The 19,694-nt window shown below is 48.4% G+C and overlaps 1 protein-coding gene across 1 annotated transcript in view; it reads right to left on the reverse strand.

Annotated features, from left to right (window-relative positions):
• The window catches only part of LOC138266565 (fetuin-B-like), a 106,440-nt gene extending 91,754 nt beyond the window's left edge, over positions 1-14,686 (reverse strand). Inside the window, exon 1 of the mRNA XM_069215410.1 lies at positions 14,376-14,686. Within this exon, the coding sequence (XP_069071511.1) occupies positions 14,376-14,591 (216 nt within the window). The 5' untranslated portion in view covers positions 14,592-14,686. The remainder of the gene's footprint in view (positions 1-14,375) is intronic.
• Positions 14,687-19,694: the final 5,008 nt, after the last annotated feature.

Here is a 19,694-nt window from a genome sequence, read left to right on the forward strand (position 1 = left end):
CGGTGTTAATGCGGCGGCCAACCCGCCAACAGGCTGGCGGTCGATAAAATGGAATTCTGACCCTGGCGGGAACAGCCAACACAGCCCGCCACTTTAACACTCCGACCGCCACGGCGGGACAAACAAACAGCGCGGCGGTCACCGCCAACAGGCAGGCGGCAGACAATGTACCGCCCACCCCATCACAACTCACCAATCCGCCACCTTTTCCGGGGCGGGAGCCCCGCCGATAAAAACACGGCGGAAACAGACTACGAACGGGAAAACGCTCACCTCTATACACTCCACGAGGAATCAGGACAGCATGGAACCCGAATTAAACATCCTACCAGCTACTGTCTTCCTGCTCCTCTACCAGGAGCACGAACGCCGGCGCAGACGACAACGATGAGTACTGCACCTATGACACAGCGGAGGGGGGAGGAGGAAAGGTTACGGACACACACGTACGCGATACACCCACCCCCCCACACCCCCACCCAAATACCTACACACCAATGCAGAGTAACAAGTCAGAGTGACACCCCCCAAACCCCACGGAAGAATGCAAAGACAAAATAAAATGATCATTAAAATTGAAGTATATTATAGCAAATTTTAAGTAATGTGAAATATGAAATATATTAATAAAAAAAATAACATCAGTAACAATATATACATGGGGCAAATGTCTGGCACAGTTTGGCAACCTTCTATTGTTCGTGGGCCAATGTGCATTAACACATGGGCAAAGCCCACACACAAGACCGATTCCATTGGAGAGAACACTGCTGGGGCATCAGATAAAAAAACTACAGGCACCTCAGGGGGAAGGGAAGGGGGGGCACCTCAGCCACATGAGTCCACGACGCCAGATCCACGAGGGGCCTCCATGCCCACTGTACCATCCTGGGGAGTGCAAAGCCACAGTCTCACAAGTCTCACAAGTGGGTGGATTGCCCACTGTACCATCCTGGGGAGTGCAAAGCCACAGTCTCACAAGTCTCTACACTGGGTGGATTGCCCACTGTACCATCCTGGGGAGTGCCAAGCCACAGTCTCACACGTCTCTACACTGGGTGGATTGCCCACTGTACCATCCTGGGGAGTGCAAAGCCACAGTCCATCAGGTGGATTACAGACTCCACTGGTCATGGAGGAGGCATGGTCGCCAGAGTGCCTCGTGAAGCCCTGCCTGACACAGATCCATGCCTGCCAATGGGCCAGCGGTGCTTGAGAGGAAGGGCCCAGCAGAGCAGTTCAGAGACGGCGGTGCCCAGCGGAGCGGTGCTTGACAGGAAGGGCCCAGCGGAGCGGTGCTTGAGAGGAAGGGCCCAGCGGAGCGGTGCTTGACTGGAAGGGCCCAGCAGAGCAGTTCAGAGACGGCGGTGCCCAGCTGAGCGGTGCTTGACAGGAAGGGCCCAGCAGAGCGGTGCTTGAGAGGAAGGGCCCAGCCGAGCGGTGCTTGAGAGGAAGGGCCCAGCAGAGCAGTTCAGAGACGGCGGTGCCCAGCGGAGCGGTGCTTGACAGGAAGGGCCCAGCGGAGCGGTGCTTGAGAGGAAGGGCCCAGCCGAGCGGTGCTTGAGAGGAAGGGCCCAGCGGAGCGGTGCTTGAGAGGAAGGGCCCAGCCGAGTGGTGCTTGAGAGGAAGGGCCCAGCGGAGCGGTGCTTGAGATGAAGGGCCCAGCCGAGCGGTGCTTGAGAGGAAGGGGCCAGCAGAGCAGTTCAGAGACGGCGGTGTCCAGCGGAGTGGTGCTTGACAGGAAGGGCCCAGCGGAGCGGTGCTTGACAGGAAGGGCCCAGCGGAGCGGTGCTTGAGATGAAAGGCGGAGCGGTGCTTGAGATGAAGGGCCCAGCCGAGCGGTGCTTGTCTTTGCGGGGCCCTGTTCAGCGGTGCTTCTCACGGCGGGCCCTGTTCAGCGGTGCTACTCACAGCGGGCCCTGTTCAGCGGTGCTTGTCTTGGCGGGGCCCTGTTCAGCGGTGCTTCTCACAGCGGCCCCTGTTCAGCGGTGCTTGTCTTGGCGGGGCCCTGTTCAGCGGTGCTACTCACGGCGGGCCCTGTTCAGCAGTGCTTCTCACGGCGGGCCCTGTTCAGCGGTGCTTGTCTTGGCGGGGCCCTGTTCAGCGGTGCTTGTCTTGGCGGGGCCCTGTTCAGGGGTGCTTCTCACGGCGGGCCCTGTTCAGCGGTGTTTGTCTTGGCGGGGCCCTGTTCAGCGGTGCTACTCACGGCGGGCCCTGTTCAGCGGTGCTTGTCTTGGCGGGGCCCTGTTCAGCGGTGCTACTCACGGCGGGCCCTGTTCAGCGGTGCTACTCACGGCGGGCCCTGTTCAGCGGTGCTACTCACGGCGGGCCCTGTTCAGCGGTGCTTCTCACAGCGGCCCCTGTTCAGCGGTGCTTGTCTTGTGTTTCTAGGGAACCAGACCTGGCCAATACTTCCCGCTCAGTCGCCATCCGACCTTCCGCTTGCGGGGCCCTCCTGTGATGGAGTCCTGGGCCCGTGGGTGTCCTCCGTCACACCCGGAATGGGGTTGGTGGGGCCCTCCTGGGCAGCTCGCCTGCTGCCTGACTTCTCCGCCCTGCTGCCCTTGCCCTCCTTCGCAGATTCTCTGGGGCCCTTGCCTCCCTTTGTGGATGTGCCAGGTGACGGGGCAAGACTACTGTCCTTGGGGGCAGCCGTCTCAGGCCTGTCGCGCCGGCCCTTCCCTTTTTTGGTCCTCTTCCCAGGGGGTGGGCTGGCTGTCCCCTTGCTGCTGGCCGATGTTCCTGCCCTAGGAGCTGGTGGACTCCAATAACCCTGCACTATGGTCCTAGTAGATGCAGGGCTGGTGGTGGCTGAGGTGATTTTTGGACTCTTACGAGATGGAGGGGGTGGGTCAGTTGTTGGAAAGAGGTCAAGGTTGGAAAGGAAAATTAATTTGGAAAGACAGGGACGGGTAGGTGTAGTGGGTATGGGTGTGGAGGAAGAGGATGTGGTTGTAGGAGAGTCAAGTGTGGTGTCTTTGGGTGCAGGTGCTTGTGACGGAGGCTGTTGTGAGGTGGATGGCTGTTGGGTGGGTGGCTGCCTGCGTTTGTGTGGTTTGGAAGAGGGGGTGACAGACACACTGGGAGAGGACACAGGGGACGTGTAAATGGCAGTAGGGGTGGTGACTGCACGTGTGCGGACTGGTCTGGAGGGTGTGCTGGTGATGGACGTACTGGCTGATGGTGGTGTGCATGCAGGTGTGAGTGGAGACGTCACAGGGAGGGAGGAGGGAGACGAGGAGGTGGGGGACACAGAGGAGGTAGTGGCTGTTGGCATGTCTGCATCTGGATGTTGCTTGGGTGACTGCTTGTGTGATCTGTGGTGCTTATGTCTGGATGAGCTGCCCTTGGGTGTTGAGGTGTGTGCAGGCTGGTCTGTAGGTGTGGATGGGATAGGCAGAGGAACAGGGGAGTGGGACTGGGTGGAGGGAGTTGGAAGAGGGAGGCTGGCGACAGGGACAATGGCTGCCGTCAGTGCTGAGGCCAGAGCGTTGAACGATCGCTGATGGGCAGCCTGACCCAAATGAAGGCCCTCCAGGTATGCATTGCTCCGATGCACCTCCCTTTCTACACCCTGGATGGCATTCAAAAGGGTAGACTGCCCAACAATGATGGTCCTCAGGAGGTCAATGACCTCCTCACTGAGGGCAGCAGGGGTAAATGGGGCAGGGCCTGAGGTGCCTGGGGCGAAGGAGATGGCCGGCTTCCTGGCCGAGCGGGCACGGGCCGAACGCTGAGGGGCTGCTGGGAGGGCGGAGCTGGTGCGCTGGGTGGCGGCTGTACCTGTTGTAGCGGTGGGCACGGATGTTGCCGCCACCGCAAGGGAGCTCCCTTCCGAGGATGTGTCGGTGTCGCTGACGTCTCCACGGGTCCCCGTTGTGGAGCCCCCCTCGCCCTCCGTCTCACTGGTCAACTCGGAGTCGGTTGCATGGCCCTCCGGGGCCATGTGAGAGGCAGCTCCCTCGTGCGCCGATGCCACTTCTCCTCTGCCTGATGATGCTAATGCACACATGAACAGGAAGACAAAGAAAATGGGGGGGGAGAAAAAAGACATGTTGAGTGCATACATTGGCGACACCGTTGGCGGAGAGGACAGACACAGAAGCCCACTGCACTACGCTGCGCACTTGGGGTACACTACTCAATCACTGGGACATGGCCTACAAGCCTATGGACGACAACTGCCCACATAGATGACACAGGGCCATGACTAGCTGTACTAGGCACCCTACAGAGTGGGGGGCGGGGGCACAGGGCCATGCCTCACGGAGGGGCCTAGCCTACAGAAATCGCCCTGGCCTAGGGATACCCACAGCCCTCCTCCCCCATCCAGGCACCTCCACTGCGCGCAAAGATAGCCGAATGTGCTGGTACTCACCCCCTTGTGTCTGCTGTGATGTCCTCACGCGCCCATCCAAATCGGGGTAGGCCACCGCCAGGATCCGGGACATCAGCGGGGTCAAGGTACGACTGGCACCCCTCCTACGTTGGGAGGCCATCCCCAGCAGAGCCTCGGCGGTCTTTCTGCTCCATCGGCGGATGTCCTCCCACCCCTTGCGCAGTGGGTGCCCCGTCTGTTGTGGACCCCCAGGGCCCGGACGTCCTTGGCGATGGCACGCCAAATCTCGATCTTCTGATGGGCGCTGACCTATGTGACATGTACAGGATGGGAAAAGAAACATCATCACTTTTCTGCATGGTCGATGTGAGTGGCCCCCCTCCCCAACCTTGCCATGTGGCACATGCTCTCATCTGTCGTGCGATGCATTCCTCATTCGCTCCCCTCCCCTCCATTGTTCATTCACCCCACTCATCCCAGGCATTGCCCACTAAGCATGGTCCCAGTGTACTCACCTGTTGGTCTGGAGGACCGTAGAGTAGCGCATACTGGGGGAGGACCCCGTCCACGAGCTTCTCCAACTCTTCTGAAGTGAAGGCGGGAGCCCTTTCCCCAGTCGCAGCAGCCATTGTCACTTCCAGACCGAGGTCACAGCAGCACTTGCAGTATAGGTCCTCTCCTGTGGATGATCAGGTCTCGAGTGATTAAGCAGATAGAAAATGGCGTACCGCGACCGCCGGCGCACATCGTCATTGGCTCCTGAAACCCATAGGGTTCAATGTTAACCAATGCAGCTTTGCGCCGCGGTCTTCGACCGCCTACCGCCACGGTGTGCCACGGCAGCGCAATGAGCTCACATCACATTGTCACACTTCACAGGTCAGGCAGCCGCCATTTCAAAGGCCCACATGGCTTAATTTCTACTGCGTCACACAGGCCTAGGCCTTGCATTGCCACTCATACATGCCATTCAATGCATAGAGAATCGTGGACAGTGCAAGCTGTGTGAACGTACCTGTGGGTTGCTTGACTCTGTGCTCCATGTTCTTCTTCCTAGGCACCGTCCACAGGGACTTGGGAGGAGACGGAGGGCTGTTCCCGTGTACAGACCGCTGGTGGACCTGTCGACAATGGAAGAACGACATGTCATACTCACCTACAGACTTGACCGTGCCACTATACAGGAACTGTGTGCCCAGCTGGAGCCAGACCTGATGTCACCCATCCGCCAACCCACAGGGATTCCCCCTCTAGTGCAGGTCCTGTCAGTACTCTATTTTTTGGCTAGTGGATCATTCCAAACAACAGTGGCCATTTCATCTGGGATGTCTCAGCCTATGTTTTCTAAGGTATTGTCCAGAGTGTTGTCTGCCCTGATGAAATACATGCGGAGCTACATCATTTTCCCTGAGGTGGGGGATTTGCCTACAGTGAAGGGTGATTTCTATGCCCTTGGACATATTCCCAACATCATTGGTGCCATTGATGGGACCCATGTGGCTTTGGTCCCCCCCAGAGACAGTGAACAGGTGTACAGGAACAGAAAAAGTTACCATTCGATGAATGTCCAGGTGGTCTGTTTGGCTGACCAGTACATCTCCCATGTCAATGCCAAGTTCCCAGGGTCAGTGCATGACGCGTACGTCATGCGAAATAGCAGCATCCCTTATGTGATGGAACAGCTACAGAGACACCGTGTGTGGCTAATTGGTGACTCTGGTTACCCCAACCTGCCGTGGCTATTGACCCCAGTGAGGAATCCCAGGACAAGGGCAGAGGAACGGTACAATGATGCCCATGGGCGTACTAGGAGGGTGATCGAGCGGACCTTCGGCCTCCTGAAGGCCAGGTTTAGGTGCCTGCATATGACAGGTGGATCCCTAATGTACTCACCAAAGAAGGTGTGCCATATCATCGTGGCCTGCTGTATGCTTCACAACCTGGCTTTGCGACGCCAGGTGCCTTTCCTGCAGGAGGACGGTCCAGATGTTGGTGTTGTGGCAGCTGTGGAGCCTGCGGAGAGTGCAGAGGAGGAAGACGAAGAGGATGACACAGACAACAGGGACACAGTGATACAGCAGTATTTTCAGTAACACACAGGTAAGAATCAACACCGGCATTTTAAAATTACTTTAAGACTACTGGCTCTCTACTGTCTGACCTTTCCCTCCAATGTATGGTAACTGAGTTGTGACTTTCCCTTCCAATTTCAGAGATGTGGGCCCCACGGCGTGACCTCTGCTTTGTTTCCCCATGGACTACAGCTGTGTGACAGTGGTATGTTGTCATCACAATGTAACTGGACAATTTTGAACGGTTTTGTCAGATACATTTGTTTAAAAAACAGGCAGATTCCTGATGAATTTTGTGCAATAAGTGTGTTTATTAAAGTGCACATTTTGGGGAATTGTTCTAATACGGTGATGGGTGATGGTGGAGGACTGTCCATGGCAGAGTCCAGACTCTCAGTCGCACAGGTGCATTGTCCATATGCCTGTGGAAGGTGGAGCAGGGGCAGTTTAAGGTTGGACAGGGTGAACAAGTGGGACAGTGGGATGACATCCAGGGGTATCCTTGCATGGCGGGGGTCTTGACATCCTACTCTGTCTTCTTACGTGATCTCAGGCCCTTCTTGCGGGGTGGTTCTTGTTCTGCAGGGGGTGGGGTTCGGGTGGCCCGTTGCTGTTGTGTAGGGGCCTCCTGTCCACTAGCGCCGGCGGAGGTGGTCGGCTGTTCTTCCTCCATGCTAGTGACAGGGGCCCTTTGGGGTGCCACATGGTCCCGCAATGTGGTGACAATCAGGTTGAGTGCCACGACGATTGTACCCATTGCGGAACTGATGTTGCGGAGTTCTTCCCGGAACCCCATGTACTGTTCCTCCTGCAGGGCCTGGATCTCCTGAAACCTGGCCAGGACCGTCGCCATCGTCTCTTGGGAGTGGTGGTACGCTCCCATGATGGAGGTGAGGGCCTCGTGGAGAGTGGGTTCCCTGGGCCTGTCCTCCCTCTGTCACACAGCAGCCCTCCCAGTTCCCCTTTGTTCCTGGGCCTCTGTCCCCTGGACCGTGTGCCCACGACCACTGCCCCCAGGTCCCTGTTGTTGTTGTTGTGGTGGGTTAAACTGGGTGCCCTGTAGTGGTAGACACACCGCTGCTTGACCTGTCCTAGAAACAGAGGCATGGGCCCGCTGGGTGGGTGCTGTGCTGGTGTTCCCAGAGGGGTGTAGGTCTGCTGTGGCCTGTGGCTGTCTGAGGGGAACCGACTGTCCAGAGGTCCCCGATGGTCCGGGCTGGTCATCTGGTTCCAGGTCGACAGAGCTGCTGTCATCACTGGGGGCCTGTTCTGGGGGTGGGATGGACATTTCTGGACCCTCCTGGGCGGTGTGTTGGCGTTCGGGTCCTGCAGGGGTATAAGAGTATGGTTATTGCTTCTGTGTGTGCCATAGCGTGCAATGTGTGGGTGCCCTTGTCCCCCAGTGCTGGCATTCCCTTGGGGGAGGTGTTGTGAGGGTGGTTTGTGGGGGGGATGGGTATGTGCAGTGGTCATGCTTAGGTGATGGGTGTCCATGGTTTGTGGTGGCATGCAGGGCTTGGTGTTGGGATTGGTGGGTTGTGCTGGTGAGACATTATCAAGGAGGATGTGTGATGGGGGGTTGGGGGTGAGGGTGAGGGTGTGGGTAGGCATGCTGGTGGGTGGAGGGGATGAAGTAGTTGAGATTAGACTTACCAGAGTCCATTCCTCCGCCTACTCCTGCGACGCCCTCAGGATGCAGGATGTTCAAGACTTGTTCCTCCCATGCTGTGAATTCTGGGGGTTGTGGTGGGGGTCCGCCGCCAGTCTTCTGTACCGCGATGTTGTGGCGCGACACCATCGACCGCACCTTCCCCCGTAGGTCGTTCCACCGCTTTCGGATATCCTCCCGATTTCTGGGATGCTGTCCCACAGCGTTGACCCTGTCGACTATCCTTTGCCATAGCTCCATCTTCCTGGCAATGGTGGTGTGCTGCACCTGTGTCCCGAAGAGCTGGGGCTCTACCCGCAGCATTTCCTCCACCATGACCCTGAGTTCTGCATCCGAGAACCTGGGGTGTCTTTGGGGTGCCATGGGGTGGTGTGGATGTCGTGTGGGGTGGTGTTTGTGGTGATGAGTGTGGTGGTGTGTGGTGTTTTGTGCGTGGATGTAGTGTGGGTGATGATGTTGAGTTCCTCTGTGTGTTGGGGTTTTCGTTCGCTGTGCTCTCTCTCTGTCTCTCGCCTTATCTCCGAATTTCTAGTAGTGGGGGTTTGTGGGTGATGTGGGTGTGTGTTTTATAGTTGTTTGGATGTGTGGGAGTGGTGCATGTATGTGTATCAGGTATGTGTATTTCAAATTGTCCAATGTGGCTGTGTTTTGGAGCTGGGTGTGTATTTTGACCGCGGCGGGGTGTACCGCCAATGGAATACCGCGGTTGAATGACCGCCGAGTGGATTCGTGGGTCGTAATGGCATGGGCGTATTTCTGTTGGCGTGACGGTGGAGGTTTGGTCACCGCCAGTTTTTCGCTGGCCGTTGGTGTGGTGGCCTTCTGTGGAGGTCGGGTTTTTGGCGGTTTGGTAGTTGCGGGTCAGAATGACCGTGGCGGTTTACCGTGACCGCGGCGGTGTTATGGCGGTCTTCTGACCGGCGGTAAGCGCCTTTTACTGCCGAGGTCAGAATGACCCCCATAGAGGCGATAATTGGCCAGACAAATCGCATCTTAAAATAAAAGAGGTATCAAACGACACCATAATAGAAGAAAGTGATACCACACAAGCTGATGATCTGAGTGAAGGAGAACAACAAGGAGAACGATGAGTAAAGAGGAAAAGAATTGCGAACAGAAGATATACAGGTCCTGAATTGGCGTATGCTACAACATCTGAATGGCAACAAGAATTCCTAGCATTCTGTTTTGATCGAGAAGTATCAGGCCAGTATTACGGTACCTGAACAAAACTCAAGGAAGACTTGGCTAAGTTTGAAAATCTTTTGTAAACTAACGAAAGAGACTCTAGAAACTTACTGAGACTGACATTACAACCGGATTTGACTTAAAAAGAAACCTGATTGTGACAAGCTGCTAACCTGAATTGACGAAAAGGGTCCTGGAGTGAGTGAAGACGCTGAAATTGTACAAAGAGAAAAAAAAGAAAAGAAAAAAAAAGAGAAGTTTTCCTCAAAGTTGATTGTTGATCTGCTATTCTGATTCTATACAAACATGGCTTATAGTAGCAAAGGAAGTAAAGTGTGTGGTTGGTTAGGTCTTATAATGGGTGTTGTGTGTGCAATAATGGTTGTAGGAGTGATTGTGGGAATTCCATGGAGAGAGAAAGAAACGATTAACGCAACTTCAAAACCTGAGACTACTACTAAACTAACACCTTGGGAGAAATTTGAGCAGGATGCAAGACATATGCATGAGGGAACTAATGCAAAAGGGGAGCTTTCTACAAATGTCTTCTATCGCTTATTGAACGAATATGTGGAAACAATGGATGCGAAAGACTGTTATGTATGTACTAAAATTCCTTCATCTGTGCAGGAGGGAGTTACTTATCATAGCCTTCCACTTACTTATGGAATTAGTTGCAGCTTGCTACTAACAAGATTCTATAATCAAGAGCATGTGCAATACTTTTATTCGAATTTAGATGTTGTGTTTTCCTTTGTGCCTGTGATTGAATTTTTGAATAAGTTAGCTAAAGAGCATGATATAAAGATAATTAGAGGATTCTTTGAGCCAACACTTACATGTGGAACTGCTTATGCATATCGCAACAATTTGACTTGCTTATTGTCACCTGTAGAAAAGAGCTTTTTAGATCACACAGACGATAGACGCAAAGTATTAAAAGAAAGGTTAGAAAAAGGATTAGAAAAACACACCTATGCAAATGATTATGCTTATACTGCAATCAAAACATAAGGTAAATTAGCTATAGATGCATTACACGTAGGTAGGCTTTGTGAATATAGACCAAAATCTGATCAAGACAATTTGTTTGTAGGTACGAGTAAGTGTAGGCACGTGTTTTTGTTTCAGAGTAAATGGACCTTTATGTTAAATGGACAAGATCCAGCGATTCCTGGAATCTATTATATTTGTGGACTAAATGCTTATTACCGTCTCCCTAAGGGATGGTATGGGACATGTTATTTGGGGATAGTGTTTCCAAAGATATACCAGATTGATGACTTAAAACAAATACCTAAAACGACTGAATTACAACATTCTAGACAAAAACGAGAATCAGTGGCGGCTGTCATTGGTGATATATTTGGAGCTATAATCCCGTCAGTAGGGGTTATCTTGAATTCTATGAAAATACAAAAGTTGTCTACTATTGTGGATAACATGCTGACAAACTTTACAGGAGCCATACTCCTGATGGATACTGAACTTGCTGCAGAAAGAGCTATGACTCTTCAAAATCGGCTTGCTTTAGACATTCTTTTAGCAAAGAGTGGAGGGGTCTGCAAAATGCTTAATGAGCGTCATTGTTGCTCATTTATTCCAGATAACAGTAAGAAAATTAGAAGCATGCTTACTAACCTTACTAGAGATAGTACAGATTTGAAAGATTTGAAAGAACTTGGTGTTTGGGAGAAATTTGGCAAGGGAATTGCCCGAGTGGGAAGCTGGTTTACCAACATTTGGAATGGGGTACTTGCAAAAATTATGATGGGTCTATTAATTGTTATGATTTGTCTATTAGGATTATGGGGAATATGTAAAATAAATGACAAAGTAAAAAGAAAATGGACCAAAAGAACCAGGAGAAATGAAGAAAGTGAAAGAGAGAAAATGTTCAATGAAATATGGGAAAGTTCTCATAAAGGGCAAGATGTTGAAATGCGTATCATGCGCAAGGTGAAAACTAGATCAAAGAAAGTTTGTGATGACGAGCGTCATCAGAGGAGGGACTGAGAGAGTGTAGTTTGAACATTATCTTTTCTAGATGTGAAATGCTGACATTTAACAATGCTGCATTAATAATATTATTCATTGAAACATATTTTAAACATGGAAGAATTATTGTACGCACATACTAATGCCATTTACAAGAAATAATTGTTTGCATTATGAATTAATCGAATATATTAAACGTACAAAGATCATTTTATTAGAATCCGTAAGTCTTAAGTTAGCGTGAGCTGAAGAACTAGCTGTGCAACTCTCATATTAAAGCATATTTTTCTGTTTCTCCAGTGTGCTGACTTGCTAAAGGCCATGACCCAGCATTTGTTCTTTTCTACGTTTTTGATACATTAATGGTTTTTCCCATTCGCATGCTAGCTGCTTTGGTATAGAGTTATACACTTTGCAACAGAATATGGACACTTTCAAGGACGTTCAACCATGGAAAAGAGAACTTTTGACCCGAAGAGTGTGCCAAAGAATGAAGTAACCCCGGATGTGCCACCTACGAAAAACGTCAATTATTGAAGACCAATCAAAGTGTTATGATTTATCACAAGATGACAAATGCATTACTTAATGTATAATTTGATAGGTTACAGATAATGGGGAAAGTGACTGTCCAATAGAATTTTGGGGGAAGGTATTGTAAAAAGTGGATAAAAACCCATGACACAGGGGGTTCGAGAGACCTAGGTAGGGAATGATATTGATTGCATCCAGAAACTCTGTCACTCTGTTTGGTGACTTGAGACTTAATAAAACCATCCTCGCCCTTAGTTGCCCCATCTCAGTTTCCTCCTTATGAGGGAAGTGTCCACTGCCCTTAGACTAGACAGACTGACAGTGATTCGACTGATGTCCTGAAGACGAAGTCTGAACCTGTATGCTGACCTATTCGGAGGAGGGTAAATATACCTGATGCTATTGAAATTTGTTTCTTTGCTTTTTCTTTCTAGGTACCAACTGCTGTATTTTTGATTAGTGGCCTTAGTTAGATGTTTTCTAAATTGATGTTCTAAATTGTTTTTGCATGAAGTCCAACATGCCAATGCTAATTAGTGGATAGGCTAGGACTCACCTTGACTGATGTGACAAATGCAACTGACATGGTGAAATGCTGAACTGCGTCGTATATGCTGTTTAACGCATTTGATTTGTGGCTTAATGTTTGTCATCTTCACATTGTCTAAATCCGATTATAATTGCCATTTCGTGACTATGCTCTTTTGCTTCTTGGTTTTGAGATGAATACATCTACTATTAGATTGTAATCAATAGGGAATAAAATTCAAAAACTTCAATAAGGTGTGGTTATTCATGACTGAAAGGTCATGGTTGCGCCGACAGTTTTAATAAATGTCTAAACTGAAATATATTGTGGTGATATATGTTGATGACATTATTGACATTTTGCTTGACATATTGATCAGTTATCTCGTCTTACGGTGTCTCACCACTGGGTCCAAAGAGTTATCGGCCTAAAACGAGTCCTAATGTGTATAAAATTAACATAGAAGGACGCGTTATCAGTTCCATACTAAAAATGTATAACTCCGGTTCTACTAATTGAATTTTGACGTTTTTTGGTGTCAAATAATTCATTGAAATTATCTCTCTGTTTCTAAATTGGTTTGGGATTTTTATTCTGTTGTGTTTTCACTGTATTGCTGTTTATGTGCTGCATAAATACTTAACACATTGCCTCTAAGTTTAGCCTGACTGCTTTTTGTGCCAAGCTACCCAGGGTTAAGCACAGGTTAAATTAGTGACTTTTTGTGGTTCACCCTGCAAGGGACTGTGGCTGTTTGTTGGCCAGGACTCCTACGCCAGTCAACTAACCACCCAATTTCCCACAACCGCGAACTCAAAGCTCCAGCTCGCCCATCTGCGACACCTGGTCTGCTCACCGCGCCATGCCCGTCATCGTCTGGGACATTCTCCTTGCTACCTGATACCCTCTCCAATGTGAACAGTTCTTTTGACACAAAACTGGAGAAAGTAATATGTCAGTGAGGCTCATCTGGGACTGTATATGACTCATGCTGCATTGTGGTCAGCCTGAACTTTTGACTTTGACCCAGTCCAGCTCAACCAGATAGCTGTGGTTGGGGTTTTATGCTTTTTGGCACTATTTTACACTTTATTCTTCAGAAAATCATATCTACGAGTCTCATGACTGGATTGTTTCGTTTTGGTCTTGTTTTATTCATTACATTTAGCTCTATTTTGCACACTTGATGTGGGATCCTTTTTGTGTGATGATTTCACTGTATTACTGTTTGAAGTGTTGTACAAATACTTTACATATTACCACAGGGCTGAGGAAAGGTTAATTAGGGGTTTGTTTGTGCCTTACCCTGACAAGGATGGTGGTTGCTGCTTGACCAGGGCTCACACCCCAGACAACTAGTACCCCAATATCCCACAGCATGTTTGGTGGTATTTTATCACTTGACTTTAATTTGAAGACAACTGCACCTTTACCTTGTTGGGTGCGGTTTTCTGCCTCTTTTATTGTTCTTGGAAATCTAATAAAATTGTTTTAGTACAAAACTGAATAAATAACTGCACATATGTGAAAGGACTGTATTAGTTAAAACTGAGCTTGGTAATGATGGATATTGATGAAAGATTTAATGGTCCGAACAATCGAAATGTGAAGGAAATTTTGCTTTGGAAACAGATATTTCTACCTCCCCAACTAAATGCATTGCGGAAAAGAACTTAATAAATGAACTTATAAAAACACATATGCCTGAGACAAGACACAAACCATAAACGGCGCCCTTTAGCCTCTCCCACTTAAAAGCGACAAGAGAAACTGATCTACTATCTGTGAAAGACGATTAATAAACTTGATAGCACCGCGTGTAAGATGGCTGAGAGCGCTAAATGCTTGCTTCTGTAGAAGGCTAGTTCGAATCCTGGCAAGACCACATTGGCTGTGTGAGATCGTAAAACGTGCGGAATGTTAAAATATTAATTCATTTTTTTTGTAGTAAGTGTGCTGCAGAGAATACGCCCCTCCGCGTTTTCTCAGACTTTCATCTTCCAGGAGACGATAATAAAGGGATCGAAAAGGTAATAATTTTCTTACCACGGGTTGGCGGTGCGCATCAGCTACACGATAAAGGGCGAAAACGTAGCCTTCATCTCGGTCTTTATTAATCTCTTCCATGGCCAGACCTGCTTGAAATACTGTAGCGTTGCAGGCTTCGGGTATCAGAGGCGTGGGGGGAATGGGGGGCACAGAGCCGAGGGCACCGCTCAGGAAGAGCAGTGAGAGACATAGGAAAGGGGCAAACTGCTTCATGTTCGAAGCCTGAAGGAGGGTTTTTTCCACTCTGAGCTGCAGAACCAACTACTACGAGAACTAAACGTTGATGGGAATAAATGTAAATGTTGCTCATGTTGACATGGTTTTAAGCAACCATATTTATCAGAGATCAACACAGCCTTGACGTTAACCCGAGCTGAACCAGCACAGTCTGGGTAAATGATTGATTGGTGATATTTAGCCAAAGTCAAAACTCATGAGCAACAGGTCACTTTCATGCAAAGGGTTAGCCTCTGATATAAGGTACCAAAAAGTTCTAAGTCTCGGGCCCTGCCTCATTTTTTGTCTTTTAAAGCATTTCATGTACCTATGTCAATTAAAACTATAAATTCAGGTATGTATTTATTAAAATGGTTGATGAAACACACATTTGATATTTGTTCGTTATTTTTAGGGTTCCAAAAAATCTTTGCTTTTAAAATTCAAAAGAAAACATACAATAGAAAAGTAGATGTTGCGGGCAAAATGTTTGTCTAATCAGCAAAGCTCCTGCAAAATCCAAAAGTGATTTGAGATCACATAGGAAGCTGGTGGTTAGGGAACTCAGGCATGCATTTCTCAAAAGCGTTGTATATCAGAATATCTTACACATAAATATCGTGTTTTTCAAAACCTATGTCCTAGATATTGTTTACGAAAAAATTGTCTTACTACCTTTATATTTTTTCAATTAACTTCAGAAAGGCGAAATTTTGCAGGAGCTATTTAGGACACAATATTTACATCAGACAATATTCTCACCACAGTATTCAGGTACATACTCACAATAGCCTATGGATGACTATGGATCTATGATTCAGCCTTCTCTGAAATATGGCCTGAATTTCTGAGCAACTGGCTTTAAGGGTGTGTCACGCTAAGCCAGGGTTCTGCAAAGTCGGTCCTGGAGAGCCGGGCCCATGCCAGATTTTTAGCATATCCACATTTAGAAAAATGTAGATTTCTGGAACATCTTTTTTCGAAATGTGGATATGCTAAAAACTTGGCATGGACCCGACTCTCCAGGACCAACTTTGCAGAACCCTGCGCTAAGCCAAAAAGTGGCTGAAGGTGTAGTGCATGAGAGAAGGTACCTGCCGCAGACCCTGATAAAAAGGCAGTTAAGAAGGTTGAGGGTAGGATGACAGTCTTGCAGAGTCCCAACCCCTATCTTGACCTGGATTTAATTAATCAATTACTTGAAGCCATCTACTGCTAAACCTGGTGATAAGGCAGCTACGTGAGATCTCGCGTAGTCAACGCTTTTTTTTTAACAGAATACCAGCTCCCAGCTTGCACCCTACCTAATGAGTCCGCACTCTTGGAGAAATCTTGGGACTGATCCAGTCAAATAAATGTAGAGTGCCCTAAAGAGGTGATGGCTGACGGTCACTGAGGAGTTGCCACAGAGAAGATGAATACTTGGACCCAGATTTACTTACACTTCACACTGTGTTTATATCACATAAGTGTCGCAAGCCCAGCACAAAGAGTTGGAGTACGATTTACCACCCAACACAAACGAGGATTTTTGTGGGAATGTTCCCCAAAGTAATGCAAAAGTTCTGGTGTGTGTTACGTTGTGCTACTTTGCATCAAGAAGGCATTCATGGGTGGTACAGGGGTGTTCACATGCAACCACACAGAATTAATTTGCAGTGGAGTAATGGCCAGATGTAGCAAGCCGTTTGCATGTCGCAAACTGCGAAAATCGCAGTTTGCGCCATGCAAACGGCCTCACGCGATGCCCATTCACAAATTGCGAGTCGGTACAGACTCGCAATTTGTGAATGCGACTCGCAAAGAGGAAAGGGTGTTCCCTTCCTATTTGCGACTCGCATCGCAATTCAGAATTGCTTTGTGACCACGAATGCGGTCGCAAAGCAACTCGCAGTTACCACCAGTGTCACACTGGTGGTAACTCATTCACAAAAGGGAAGGGGTCCCCATGGGACCCCTTCCCCTTAGTGAATGTCGAAAAAATATTTTTTCAGAGCAGGTAGTGGTCCTATGGACCACTGCCTACTCTGAAAAAAACGAAACAAAATGGTTTCGGTATTTTTTTCATTTTGCAACTCGTTTTCCTTTAAGGAAAACGGGCTGCAAAATGAAAAAAAAAAACTGCTTTATTTAAAAAGCAGTCACAGACATGGAGGTCTACTGACTTCAGCAGGCCACCATCCCTGTGAGTGCAGGGACTCGCTATGGGGTCGCAAAATGCAACCCACCTCATGAATATTGATGAGGTGGGTCTTTGCGACCCCATAGCGAGTCGCAGACGGTGTCTGAGACATCGTTCTGTATCCGAGATTGCGACTCGGAAATTGCGAGCCGGACAGACTCGCAATTTCCGAGTCGCAATCTCGGACTTTCCTACATGTGGCCCTTACTCTCTAAGGAAGAGTGGCCCTTTAAGGAAAAAAAGAAAAGCATTGACAGTGGGGGTCTACATTGCTTCTAAGCCCCCTTTGCGTAAAATAAAGATTAAGGAATTGGTTATCAGCAAAGTAAAGTGGTAAAATGTGTGATGGTGAAATATGGGTATTGCTCCCATATAGCTTTAAAGGTTAAGAGATTTTTTGAGACTAAAACAACATGCAATTCAGCAGTGTGGCAAACTATACACTCTAAAATATTAAGGTTATCATTATGAGTGACCCTGTAATGTGAAGGATTTTCTCAACCTCCAGAGTCACTGAAGTTGGAGCTCCAGTAACTCCTAGCAGCATTTCTAACGCCTGCACAGAGCAGGCGTTAAAAGGAGGCATACCTTTATTTTTAATGGGCCTCTACGTACTTTGCAGGATTAGCGGCAACATTTTTGGTGCTAATCCTGCAAAGTACAACAATAACGTCAAAAATTATGATGCTATTGTCCCTACCCTGCACCATGGTGTGCAGTATGTTAAATACGGCGCACACATGATGGAGTTAGGGGGGTCGCAAAGGGCTGCAAGAAAAGTGGCGCTTCATGAAATGAAGCACCAATTTTCCTAAATCTGGGCCCAAGTATTATGGCGGGCCTGCTGAGTGGTTCTCTAACCCCAGTAGTGTAGGTAGGCGTGGGGATGGCAGAGGCCTTCATGGGACGCGTATGTCCATGACAGTGTTTGCGGTTGACAGCATAAGAACAGAGGTCTACACTGTGTTCCTTCTGTCCCATCAGTGCATGTTGAAAGGAGGGAGGTTGGCAGAGACCTGAACACGTTGTGGGACCAGGAGCCTACTCCTATACCATCTGTCAGCACTTGGAGGCGTTGACAAGTTATCCAGTCACTTGCTATCACAGATTGTTCACTCAGACTTCACCGGCCGTCTGTTACTCTCAGCTGACATCTAGGCCTGATCATGAGAGTGAATTGGATTTACCATGCAATTGCCCTTTGATTCAATACATTTTGTGCTGTTTGTGCATTTGAGAATTGCTATCTAGAGTTTTTTATCTCAAATTAGTCTTACATTTCTTCTATCAAACTACAGCTAAACATGTGCAATATCAAAGCAATCGCCAGTGCGCCTAAGGTACTTGAACATAGTCCTTCTACTATGTTATAAGGATCTGGATGAAGACACTGCTGGCTTACCAGATTAGTTCTCATAGCACAGACATAGGACTGCAAAAGGGAACGATTTCATGCATTTGACTTTTCCTTTTCCAGAGGAACGTGCGACCAGAATCATGTATTTGTTATCACAAAAAACTCTTGCGCTTATGAGTCCACCCTCCGCATCTAAGACCTCTGGCTTCCACCACAGCAGTCCCGTGTAAATGATGTCTGTGGTAGTGTTTCAATAACTCGAGGTGTGATGAGAGTTAAACACATACTTTAGCCCAGGTGCCTGGATCAGGGCTTGGACCTCGTGCTCTGCTCTACGTAGTTGAAACTTGTCTACAATTTGCACATTTTGATCCATTATCTTACTGATTCTGAAACACTGTCTGAGTCATGTCAGTGCTCGTCTTTGGCATGTCCTGACATTACCTTTACCATAACAATCCATGGACATGTGGGATGCCCACTATAACAACTTTAGTCGTGTGCTACCAGTGTGTCACTACCAGAAAAAACATTCATAACACCACTCTTGGTTATTGGTATTCCTCTTGGTGCATGTTTCGTGTTAGTGAGGGGGGATCTCTGAAGGTATTTCTAATTGTAGCACACCCACTTCGGTTTCATCTTGGAGGATGCTTTGCCATTTGCAGGAGATGCTAACGTGTTCGTCTTGTGCAGCAAATATTGGCAAATTTCCAAATGACTACTAGGGACTGGCTATATAGGTATTGTTCTCCACCAATATCACTAGCATGGCTATATGTTTATATTCAGAAGTATCTTTCGAACAGGTAAATTTGTCAATTTATCAATTGTGGTCAAGTGTGTGCAAAGCACCAATCAGCATCATACTCACTGACACATCTCAGCTCTGTGAACAAAACGGACACAGACATGCAATTCACTCTCTGAAACAGCTGAACGTGAAAATGAAAACCTACTGCTGACAGGGCTAAGGCTAACACTCTAGTCTCAAATTAAACAACATTATGATGTTCTGTCCCTGAATTTGCCAAATTACAACGCTGCAGATGGACCTCCAAAGTGACTCCTTGAAGATTCTAGATTAGGGACTTCAAAGAGCTTGTACAAAGTGTCTTCTAGTGATACCCTTTGCTTACTCTACACTGAAAGGACTCAATGCTCAAAGCGAGGCTGGTGGCCACTTTTAGTATAGTTTTTGACACTCAACCAAGAAAAGTGTGCATTAAAGGCTAGCTGAGCCTGAACAGGACACGTCTGGTCTAGGATATACTCTTCAGACCATGGAACAGCATTTGGACAACCTTTGCTTGTACGAACGCTTTAAGCCCAAGGTGGACTCAATGTGAATTACCCATGACTAGCACTTTTTTAAGGAAAGGACTTACCTTACTTTGTTAAGGAAAGGAAACTTAATTGACGCTGCGGCCTGTCACATTTCTACTGCAGACAAAATAAGTCTCACACAGGTAATCATACCCTTTGTTTAGGCCGGATACCAAGGGCTCAGGGCTCACGATCAAGATAGTCTACACTAAACGTGAAATCATTTTAGCATAGT

Source organism: Pleurodeles waltl, chromosome 11 (assembly GCF_031143425.1).
Source record: "Pleurodeles waltl isolate 20211129_DDA chromosome 11, aPleWal1.hap1.20221129, whole genome shotgun sequence".
Taxonomy (NCBI): domain Eukaryota; kingdom Metazoa; phylum Chordata; class Amphibia; order Caudata; family Salamandridae; genus Pleurodeles; species Pleurodeles waltl.